This window comes from Oncorhynchus kisutch, linkage group LG27 (genome assembly GCF_002021735.2).
Source record: "Oncorhynchus kisutch isolate 150728-3 linkage group LG27, Okis_V2, whole genome shotgun sequence".
Taxonomy (NCBI): domain Eukaryota; kingdom Metazoa; phylum Chordata; class Actinopteri; order Salmoniformes; family Salmonidae; genus Oncorhynchus; species Oncorhynchus kisutch.
The window spans coordinates 20,516,082-20,528,473 of record NC_034200.2 but is presented as its reverse complement, the minus strand read 5'-3'; the positions used below and the strand labels follow the sequence as shown (position 1 = coordinate 20,528,473).

The following is a 12,392-nucleotide window of genomic DNA, read 5'->3' as shown; positions in this document are numbered from 1 at the left end:
TCTCTTTTATTAACAAAAAATATAGAAACACGCCATTTTCACATTGATGTTGGAGTGGTGCTGGAGATTAAAAGTAGAAAACTATTTGGCTTACTAAGTCAAGAAGGCTATTTTACGTAGTTTTTTTTATGATACTTGTCTATGTTAAGTAGACAATGCACACAAATAGGTGCCCCTCCACATGAATATAATAGAATATAAAAATGGTCCAGGTGATTATATAACTGCTCTATATTCTCTGCAGCCCCACATACAGTACTTGCATAATCACAATGTTACATCATATTAGCATGTTTCACATTTACGAAGAGAGAAAATGTTGTTTACTGTTCCAAACTAATATCAAATTCATGGGCCATGCAGTCAGTACATTTCGGCTTGCATCGGTATCTGTACCTACAGCGTGCATCACAGGAGTAGTACTGGGCCTTGCAGAGTAAAATGGCAGACCTGACCTGCATGAGTCACTAATGCCCAGTAGAGGGCACTGCAGACTCTTCCAAGCTTTTGAGGTTGACATAGGCTACACACTGCATGCTCCTTCCCAGTAGACTGTCCTCATAGTGATGGATTCTCCCAGGATTAGCGAAGCAATTAAAATATAATGCGACGATGGAATATTCCATCTCTTACTTTTTAGAAGCTTAGATCGCTTCTTTTCAGCTATACAAAATGCTGTATCTGGCACACTGGTGAGAAATTTGAGCATTTTCACAGAAGCAGCACTAGGCCTACTTGTGCTTCCCTTCATCCATTCATAATCTATATTCTTAGCTTTTAGAGAGAAGTTTTGGGAGCATTTCTCATGGAGATGTATAGATATAGGCCAGGCAGCGTATACAGGCAGCGTATACAGGCAGTGTATACAGGCAGTGTATACAGCATATTTCTGATGGGCACCCCACCCCGGTGGCATGACGATGGGCATGGACGGTAACCTCAGGCTTAACATTACCCAACTAGGCCTGCAGCCTGGTAATTAACACCTATCACAGTGGTAATCTCACACAGACCTGTCAGCATTACCTCAACTCAATGTCACAGAGAAAACAATTAGAGAGAAACTGTAAGGGCACCCCTCACTCAGTCTGCTGCCCTCAGTCCACTGCCTGGGCTGGCTGTGGAGGATTTCTAGCAGTCACTAATTGGTGTGAAACTCTTCAGTAGGCCTTTGGAATAGGAAATAAATAAGCATTGTAGATTGGAATACGGAAAACTAATTCTTTATACAACCCCCCCCCTCTCAAAGTAACTGCACCATGCTGTTGTAACCTTCAGCACGTCTAATAAAAATTAATTCATTTTGAATTAACAGATTCCAAGCTACAAAGGAAAGAGTTCACTGCACTGAACGAATATGGTGTCTGATTGGAATGTTAATGAAAATCTCACAACTTTTTATTCCAGACATTTACGCCTGTTTCATACATGGTACAAATGTCATTTCAACATCCAGTTTTGATATAATTTTGGTTGATTTGTCAACTAACGTGAATTCAATGTGAAATCAACAAAACATGTCACCATGTAATTGGATTTAGGATAAAAGTTGGGTGGGAAAAAAAACTAATTCCCAAACGTTGATTACTTTTTGCAAATCCAGTCAGTTTTCCACATTGATTCAATGTCATCACATGACTTTTTTTTTTATTGCAATGACGTGGAAACCACGTTGATTCAACCAGTTTTTGCCCAGTGGGCTGTTTCCCTTGGTTACAGGGAAAGTTAAGGAAACACTATGTTCTGAATCTGGAATATCAATTTGTCAAATCAACACTGAAGACACAAAGGGCATTGTCTCATCCACAACGAGATGAAAATGGGCTCTCATTGCAGATCAAACTTCTTTGTATTTGAGCTGAAATCAATTACTTCAAACGAAACATTTAAGAAATATTTTACTAAACTGAATGAGCATATTCATGTAGAGGAGTAAACATAATTCTTCTGGCTGAACCAAAGGTTTTAGAACACAGAGAGCACAGGCAGACCACACACAAATAGATATTGGTAACGAACAAACAACCCTCAAAACAGTCAATCTTAGATGGTCAGTTTATATTTTTGTAGCAGTTGCAATCTGTTGAGACAATAAAAAGTTTCACAAGTCTTTAAAACACGTTGTCTAGCAACAAAAAGGTTACTGACATAGTTCAATACAGTTTGTCAGGTATGCCTACTTTTCACAAGGACTGTGTCTGTTTTCAGATGCTAACTAATGAGAAGGGGATCATTGTAGGATATGTTGAACAATTTGGGTTTTGCATCATTTATTCATTGTTCAAGCATCTGAAGATGACCGAGAGATTTATAAATGATATGTAGGGGAGACCAGGGCTTGTTGTCACAACTTTTAAGATTTTTTTTTTTGGTAATACTTTATTTGGATAGTCCATCTGTAGATGCTCTACAGACTATCTACTAACCCTAGCTTTAATCTCAACCCTTATCCTAACCCTAAACTTAACCCTTACCCTAACCTTAAGTCTATCTGTTGATAAACAACTGCTTGCTATGTAAATAAAATGTGACTGTTTTCTCCTCAATTCAGCTTTAGTGTGTAGCCTACCACCATTTTGTTTAACATTGACTGAAAGAAGAGCTATTCATTACTGGGCAATTAAATATTTGTTTATCTAGGTTGCCACAATGTTATTGAAACATTTCCTCAAAGGAGGGCTCGCTATGGAACCGTGTGTCCTACTGGGGAAAGCCACTTTCATTCCGTTTCCATCTCTTTGACAGAAACACACACACTGGATCATCAAGCTCTATTGTTGATACTGTACACCCCACTGATATTGAGAAGTTTGAGGGAATCCAATAAGGATCAAGAGGATCATTTTCTTAGAAGGTTGTGAAAGATATTCACCTGTGACAATTTCAATATTCAAAGCTAGGGATTTGAAGTAGCTAAATACATTCTGTAAACACCAAAATACAAACAAATCTGTAGCTGTGACTTTTAGTACCTTTTCTTGTCGAAACGAGGTCTGTGACAACTTATGTATCTCTGTGGATATGCCGCTCCTGGTCTCCCCTATTTCACATAGCAACAACATGACTACACAAAGTCAACATTTTAGTGTGTAGACCAGAAAATGAAGGTGAACAAATATATTTTTTTACAAGTCTCTTCCATAATGTTGCTGCTTTAAGTGACATCCACATCTGCACATAAAAAGTATATATTTATATTTATATAATATATATTCATACTCTATTAACAGTCTACCATGAACATGATTGCCAACCCTCTCTGGAAAAGAAAACACATTTTTCTCAAACATTGATTATTTTACAACACAGACCCAACTAATTTGTACATCTTTGGAGGGAATTAAGCTCTCAAAGATCTAATTTTCATCTCCTGGTAATGTTCCAGTCTTGTTACAGTGTATATATAGCTTTATTCCATTAAAACACGTTTTAAAAAAAGCATTTACAAACTGGGATTGTTAGAACCAACGACTTGCTGTTGAATGTAAACTTCAACAGAAGTTCAACGTTACCCCTCGGCTTGGAGATAAACATGTTTGGCACATTTAAAAACGGACCATGAGCACAGTTCACGTGGAGGCGTGTGTGGAGGAGATATGGTTGGACAAACAAAATGACATGGCGTGTAGGAAATAAAAAGTATTTTGAGTATATCTACAGTCCCTCCGTAAACTGTTTTAGGCAGTGGAAGAGCACCAAGGGTGTAGAATGATGCTGTTGAGATGCTTAGTTCCACCAATTCACATCAGATTATCCAGAACTTTAACATTATTTCTTAATTTTGCTGCTAAAACACATTTGCTCGTATTTGTTTGTTTGTGCGCAGACATTGTACCACTCCATTCTCCCCCCAGAATGTAACAGACAGGTTGACGTTCTGTTGAGACACTGAGGGAAGGGACACAGGTCTTTGTGTAATATACACAATGCACTTGTATCTCTGTAATGTACATCAAATACTTAACACCAGAATTCGGAATTAAAAAAGTACAAATAAAAAAAAGAATCGTAACAAATCAAAAGATACAAAGTCTAGAAGCAATTCCTTTGCCCGTGAGAGGACACTCCTTACATACAACACAGGTTGAAGCCGTAAATGAATCCTAATAAGAGTTTGTGACTGACAACTATTCTCTAGCTTGTGTATGACTCTTCATTTTCTTGTGCTTCACACACTACTCTCTTTACTATACCACATATTTACAGTTGTCTTCTGTCTAGAATACTCGTGCTTATCTCCAAAATATTCCGCTCCTCATACTTCAACGCACCAAGCTTCTGGTGGTGACCCCATCATTTAACACCTTCCTTTTGCCTTTTGTGAGTCGTTTCCTTACAAGATCATACTCTTTATTTCTTCCTCTCTCTCTTTCCCTCCCTCCTACTATCTTTCTGACTCTCTCTTTCTATCCCTTCTGCTCTGTGACGGTCTCTCTCTCTCTCTCTCTCTCTCTCCTTCTTTCTTCAAAGACACATGGGCGTGGGACATCGCTCTCTAGGACAAACTAAACTCGCTGAAGAAATGTCTTGTGTTGTGCATGCAAGCATGCGTGGCCTTTTTGTCTTACTCTCTCTTTCGGCTCCTCTCCCCCTATCCCAGCACACTGCTGACGACGAGTCATTCCTCTATAGTCCACTAGACCCAGGAGTCCGGGGAGGCCGGGTAGTGACTGGTCTCATAGTTGAGTTCACTATATGGGCGGGATGCTGAGTAGAAGTCCACGTAGTTGCCGGTGGACTTGAGGCCCAGGTGCATGTTCAAGTCTGTGGCCTGAGGAGGGCGTTGGTGCACTTGGTCCTCGTAGAATGCCTCCTCAAACTGTACTCCAGGAGGGTTCTGGAACGGAGGGTAGGGCTCCTGGCCTGGGTTGGGGCCCTGGGAAGGGACCTAGAGAACACACACAGAGGTTAGAGCACTACTCTGCTACTGGTAAGACAGTAGACTCTGCAAAAAAAGGTGCTATATAGAACCTAAATGGGTTCTTCGGCTGTCCCCATTGGAGAACCATTTGAAGAACCCTTTTTGGTTCCAGGTAGAACCCTTTTGAGTTCCAGGTAGAATCCTTTACACAGAGGGTTCTACATGGAACCCAAAAGAGTTATACCTGGAACCAAAACGGGTTCTACCTGGAACCAAAAAGGGTTCTCCTATGGGGACAGCCGAAGAACCCTTTTTTATAAGAGTTTACCTAGCAGTGAACGTTGCTCTTGCAATGATATTAAGTAATTTCTTCAAACCTTACCTGGTTGTGTTTGATGTCATCACTTGGAGAGACATAGGCACCTCGGAACAATGTTGAGGTTCCACTTGAAATTTGAACTACCGGTGGGAGAGAAACAGAGAGGTATGTGGTTATTGTTGCCAAGCTGATTATTATGAAATGACAAAAAGCCTTCACACTGGTTTCAGAGTTCACATCATCTGATGAAAACACACTGACTCCAGAAACGAGGAGGAAGCTGACGGAGGCCCTGAAATTCCTTCCTACCTGCCATGGCATCTTTCCTCGAAGTGTGCTCACCCTTGTTGCCATGGTAACTGGCATTGGTGCCCGTTGATTCGTAGTCTGTCTTCCTCTCCTTAATGCTGATCATCTCTCGGGGAGAGGCAGGGGCACTTGCTGCAAACACACAGATTACACATCAAGTATATGATTAGCTGTAAAAGACATTTGGCATTCACTTGAGCCCCTTTGTCATGTACACTAAACAAAAATATAAACGCAACATTTTACTGAGTTACAGTTCATATACGGAAATAAGTCAATTGAAATAGATTCATTAGGCCCTAATCTATGGATTTCACATGACTGGGACAACAGATATGCATCTGTTGGTCACAGATGCCTTAAAAAAAGGCAGGGGGTGGATCAGAAAACCAGTCAGTATCTGGTGTGACCACCATTTGCCTCATGCAGCACGACACATCTCCTTCGCATATCAGGCTGTTGATTGTGGCCTGTGGAATGTTGTCCCACACCACTTGGCCGGGAACTGGAATACGCTGTAGTACACGTCGATCCAAATCATCGCAAACACGCTCAATGGGTGACATGTCTGGTGAGTATGCAGGCCATGGAAGAACTGGAACATTTTCAGCTTCCAGGAATTGTGTCCAGATCCTTGTGACATGAGGCCGTGTATTATCGTGCTGAAACATGAGGTGATGGCGGCGGATGAATGGCACAACAATGGGCCTCAGGATCTCATCACGCTATCTCTGTGCATTCAAATTGCCATCGTTAAAATGCAACTGTGTTCATTGTCCGTAGCTTATGCCTACTCATGCCCTAACCCCACCGCCACCATGTGGCATTCTGTTAACAACGTTGACATCACCAAACCGCACACCCACATGACGCCATACACACTGTCTGCCATCTGCCAGGTACAATTGAAACCAGGATTCATCTGTGAAGAGCACACTTCTCCAGCATACCAGTGGCCATCGAAGGTAAGCATTTGCCCACTGAAGTTGGTTATGACGCCGAACTGCAGTGAAGTCAAGACCCTGGTGAGGACGATGAGCACGCAGATGGGCTTCCCTGAGGCGGTTTCTGACAGTTTGTGCAGAAATTCTTCGGTTGTGCAAACCCACAGTTTCATCAGCTGTCCGTGTGGCTGGTCTCAGATGATCCCGCAGGTGACAGGAATGGCTTGGTTACACATGGTCTGCAGTTGTGCGGCTGGTTGGACATACTGCCAAATTCTCTAAAACGACGTTGGAGGAGGCTTATGGTAGAGAAATGAACATAAACTTCTCTGGTGGAAATTTCTGCAATCAGCATGCCAATTGCACGCTCTGTGTCTCTGTGGTATTGTGTTGTGTGACAAAACTGCACATTGTAGAGTGGCCTTTTATTGTCCCTAGCACAAGGTGCACATGTGTAATAATCATGCTGTTTAATCAGCTTCTTGGCAAAGAATGTAAACATTTGAGAGAAATAAGCTTTTTGTGCATATGGAACATTTCTAGGATCTTTTATTTCAGCTCATGAAACATGTGACCAACACTTTACATGTAGCGTTTACATTTTTGTTCAGCATATAATCCTCCCGCTCTTGTACAGTAACATATTCTGTTGAAACAGGTCAAGGAAAGCTGACAGTGAAGCGGCTGATGACATCAGAGAAAACAAGCATGTAATGAAAACAAACACATAGGCCTAACTATATACTGTAGGCTAAACAGATCTAACATCCACAAATGGCTCTCCTATGAAATCTTTACTCAGAGAGTTTATTGCTTTCTAATAGGATCCATTAAGGTCAGTGTTTCCACGTTGAATTTCATTCAACTCCAATTAGAACACCCTGTAACAAGAACATCCTCTTATAATCACCATTAAACACAGCCAACGGCTACAGTACCAAGTTATAGGTTTCAACAACAGTAGTACCAATACCTGGTACATTAAAATTTTTAGTAACTTAGCAGATGCTCTTCCCCAGAGCGACTTCTAGTCAGTGTATTTTGACAACTATTTATTCTGCTTCGGGCCCTAACTCCCAAGGGTTATCCTATGAGGCTGCTGTTGAGGTGAACAGAGCCCGAGCTGTGGTATTCAACCCCCCCCAAAAAAAATCAGCTGTGTCACCTGAGTCATCCCTCCCATCCTCCTCCTGCTTTCCTCTCTTCTCTCTTTTCATCTCAAAGGGTAAGTGAGTAACTGCCAGTTGCTTATTAGTGTCTGTGCACCGCTGTGTCTGGGCAGACACCACCTTATCCTTCATTCATCCTATCTTTAATCCAAAACATGACTACGTTTTCAGAATCTATGTCTGAAATGCATGGTCAAATTGTTCTGCAATGTCTGGCAATTAAAGCTCTAAAGAAGGGGTGTCAAACTCATTCCACAGAGGGCCGAGTGTCTGCAGGTTTTTGGTTTTTCCTTTCAATTAAGCCCTAGACAACCAGGTGAGGGGAGCCCCTTACTAATTAGTGACCTTAATTCATCAATCAAGTCCAAGGGTGGAGCAGAAACCCGCAGACACTTGGCCCACCATTTGACACATGCTCTAAAGGATGATCAGCCTCGTGAGTTTGCAAAAGATGTCCAATATTTTAATGGGGTAAAGAGAAAATACACCTACACACTGACATGCATACCACTTGTCCACCAACTGGTCCTGATCCTGGGTGTCTGTCAGTAGTGGCTTGATGGAGTGGGAGGGCAGAAGGAGAGACAACAGTGGACTCACCTGATCGATTATTTGGAGATGTCCGTACGGGCGAGATGGATGGGGTGCGGGAGGAAGAATATGGTCTTTGTCTATCTCTTTCTATTGTAGAGGATGAGCCAACAAAATGATACTGAGAATATCCATCCTGGGGGAAAAAGAGATGCATTAGGGAACTTAGCTATCATGAACTGCAACATTCTGTATTATTGTACTGAATGATCATACTCAATGATCTAAGATAATCTGGTCAAATAGCAAATGGGTTAGAAACTATCCTCACATTAAAATGAGGCAAAATAGAACAGGGGGATGTTACGAGAATGACTCTCTATCCATTTTAGTAAAGCATGCAACACCAGTCTTGCAGAGCTTGGTTTTTCTCCCCCTCTCAAAGCCTTTAAACCCTCTAATTCTTAATCCGCCTTGTTTCATTAAAGCATGTTTGTCTCCTCTCCTCAGGTCAACATTGATAGATTCTTTAGTTCATTAAACTGCAGCCCAGAGGGATTCCAGCTTTACTCTCACTATACATTCTTGCACTTGTGTTGCTTCGTGAGCTTTACTGAACTGTCATGCATGCACTGCTGCACAGGTTTTGCCATTTACTCTCTCTCTCTCTCTCATTTTAATAAGAGCATAAAAAAACAACTCAAGAGACTAAGGTGTTAAACTTTCAAGAGCTCCTTCAGCAGATGTCTTGTGTTGGCAGCAGGTTCTTTGTATTACACACCTTTTTGTAGAGGCTGCGAAGGTCTCTGTACTGCCACATACTGTTGAGGACTTGAGAGGCTGCTTTTACCACTTTGGGTGTGTGTCTGGGGAAGAGAAACACAAGACTTCATTTTACTCAGATGACTAGAACCACATGTTTTAAACAAAAGGTTTGGTACGCCCGCTGCTAGATGAAAGATCACCAGTACAAAAACATTTAGAAACAAATTCAATCGATCATTTTTTAGACATAAACATTCAAACATAAAATGGAAACAAGCTAACTCTGTACTTTAGCACCATTGTCATTTTTGCACAAAAACAAGACAAATCTCAAATGGAAAAAGCAATTAGCAGAGATAAATCCAATCAGTTTAGCATCAGAGGCCCTCTCTCTCACACAGCACCTATCCTCTATCTCTGCACAGAAACTCCACGAGCCACAACTGTCAGCGCCAGAGGTGATTCAATTAACCACGCATCCTTCATTCTGATTCACACCAGAGATACGGAATAATCAAAAGTTATTACATCATAGCACTGCAGATATAGCAACACTTCTCTTCTGTCAAGACTCTTAAAGATTATTCTTCTCTTTATCCCAGATAACACATTTCTACTCTATGAGGCAACATATTCTTACAGTTGTAGAGAGTCTGTTGTCCTTGGCAACATTAGGCAAGTGCATCACCGGACTAACTGGAGAGGAAGCCAAAGCACACCACTCAATTAAGTTACCTTGCTAATTGCAAACTAAAAGCTTATAAGGGATATTTGGGCTCATAAAATCACAAACGAGAAAACATAAAAACCACAATTAGCTACCTTTAAAAGGCATTTCTCTACAGTGGTGAGTTGTAGAGAAAACATAATTAAAAAAAAATCTACTTAAGGGAATTAAGAGGGAAATGATCAGAACCTTAGTACGTACTTACAGCTCCCATGTCCCGATCAGCAGTTACATTAATGCTACAATCCATATACAATTACTAGCTGAGCAGGAGGGCTGTGTGTTGGCGTTAGGGTTGAAGGTTAGAGTCAGTGAACATAGTCTTTTGTGACAGTGTGTTAAAATGTTATATACAGTAGAATAGCTGGACAGCAGGCATGCAAGCAAGCTTTTCCTCTGGCTTCCCAAATTAGGGTGAGCACAGCATGACTTCTGGACACCTACTTGTCTCCTTTGCTCCTGGCGATGCCAATGAGTTTCTCGATGCCTCCAGCGTCACGCAGAGCCTTGGTGTTCTCCATGTTCTTAGTGATGACCTCGTGCAGGGCACAGCAGATAGCTGTGATAGTGTCGTCCGACATGGTCTTCCCAATAGCACTGGCAGCAGTCCCACCACTGCTGTTGTTGTTGTTCCCCCCGGGCAATCGGTGGACCAAGTCTCTCATTGCGTACTTGCCTGTTGTGGAAAGAAAAAAACCTCATGGATAGTTATACTGTATATGAACCTTTTAAAATTTTGGACACACCTACTTTTCTATATATTGACTATTTTCTTACATTGTAGAATAATAGTGAAGACATCAAAACTATGAAATAACACATATGGAATCATGTGGTAAGCAAAAAAGTGTTAAACAAATCAAAATACATTTTATATTTGAGATTTTTGCCTTGATCGCTTTGCACACTCTTGGCATTCTCTCAACCAGCTTCATGAGGAAGTCACCTGGAATGCATTTCAATTAACAGGTGTGCCTTGTTAAAAGTTAATTTGTAGAATTTCTTTCCTTCTTAATGCATTTGAGTCAATCAGTTGTGCTGTGACAAGGTAGTGGTAATATACAGATGATAGCCCTATTTGGTAAAAGACCAAGTCCATATTATGGCAAGTACAGCTCAAATAAGCAAAGAGAAACGACAGTCCATCATTACTTTAAGACATGAAGGTCAGTCAATCTGGAAAATGTCAAGAACTTTGAAAGTTTCTTCAAGTGCAGTCACAAAGAAACATTAAGCGCTATGATGAAACTGGCTCTCATGAGGACCACCACAGGAAAGGAAGACCCAAAGTTACCTCTTGCTGCAGAGGATAAGTTCATTAGCGTTACCAGCCTCAAAAATCAGCATTTAACGGCACCTCAAATTGCACCTCAGAGTTCAAGTAACAGATACATCTCAACATCAACTGTTCAGAGGAGACTGTGTGAATCAGGCCTTCATGATCGAATTGCTGCAAAGAAACCACTACTAAAGGACACCAATAAGAAGAAGAGACTTGCTTGGGCCAAGAAATGGACATTAGACCAGTGGAAATTTGTTCTTTGGCCTAATGAGTCCAAATTTTAGATTTTTGGTTCCAACCACTGTGTCTTTGTGAGACGCAGTGTAGGTGAACGGATGATATTTGCATGTGTGGTGCCCACCGTGAAGCATGGAGGAGGTGTGATGGTATGTGGGTGCTTTGTTGGTGACACTGTCAGTGATTTATTTAGAATTCAAGGCACAGTTAAACCAGCATGGCTACCACAGCATTCTGCAGCGATACGACATCCCATCTGGTTTGCTCTTAGTGGGACTGTCATTTGTTTTTCAACAGGACAATGACTCAAAACACATGTCTAGGCTGTGTAAGAGCTATTTTACCAAGAAGGAGAGTGATAGAGTGCTGCATCAGATGACCTGGCCTCCATAATCACCCGACCTCAACCCAATTGAGATGGTTTGGGATGAGTTGGACCGCAGAGCGAAGGAAAAGCAGCCAACTAGTGCTCAGCATTAAGTGGGAACTCCTTCAAGACTGTTTGAAAAGCATTCCAGGTGAAGCTTGTTGAGAGAATGCCAAGAGAATGCCAAGAGTGTGCAAAGCTGTCATCAAGGTGGCTATTTTGAAGAATCGATTTTTTTTTAACTCACAAAAGCTCTGATGAAGGTCGTGAGGCCGATACGTAAGCTTATTAAAGATCAGTGATACTATCAAGAGGAGTGTACGGTTTCCTTTTTCCTTCATCTTGTTCAACTGTTACCATGTACCTGCAAAAAAGATTGCTCAGATGTGCGAGTGCCTTTTGAATTTTGAAGAATGTAAAATCTAAAATCTATTTCGATTTGTTTAACACTTTTTTGATTACTACATGATTCCATATGTGTTATTTCAGAGTTTTGATGACTTCACTATTATTCTACAACGTAGAAAACAGTAAAAATAAAGAAAAACCCTTGAATAAGTAGGTCCGTCCAAACGTTTGACTGGTACTGTATGTGCTATTAGGGAACAGATTAGAAAGCCATGGATGCAGAAGAACAACATTCTTCTATAAATACATACGCATGTTCTCCACGACGCAGTGTTCCGTTTGTATACCTTCATATTCACAACAACAAGAGAGGGGAAATGGTAGCAAATGGCCAATATAACAGAAACTGATAAAGACAAGCAGTATTTACTATACTTCACATTATCTAACCTCGTCACTACTCAGTGGACAGCAGGAGAGCCTTCAAGGTCAGAGACGTGTACAAGCCCCTTGTCCTATAAAGGCTATGTCCC

At 41.2% G+C, this 12,392-nt stretch overlaps 1 protein-coding gene across 2 annotated transcripts in view; it reads right to left on the bottom strand.

Annotated features, from left to right (window-relative positions):
* Positions 1–2,037: 2,037 nt before the first annotated feature.
* Positions 2,038–12,392, bottom strand: part of LOC109872260 (catenin delta-2-like) — a 101,393-nt gene continuing 91,038 nt past the window's right edge. For both annotated transcript variants that reach the window (XM_031806940.1, XM_020463438.2), the window contains 6 exons: positions 10,070–10,301; positions 8,915–8,999; positions 8,203–8,329; positions 5,490–5,621; positions 5,244–5,320; positions 2,038–4,888 (listed from right to left, as the gene is read on the bottom strand). In XM_031806940.1, the coding sequence (XP_031662800.1) occupies positions 4,637–4,888; positions 5,244–5,320; positions 5,490–5,621; positions 8,203–8,329; positions 8,915–8,999; positions 10,070–10,301 (905 nt within the window). In that variant the 3' untranslated portion in view covers positions 2,038–4,636. The remainder of the gene's footprint in view (positions 4,889–5,243; positions 5,321–5,489; positions 5,622–8,202; positions 8,330–8,914; positions 9,000–10,069; positions 10,302–12,392) is intronic.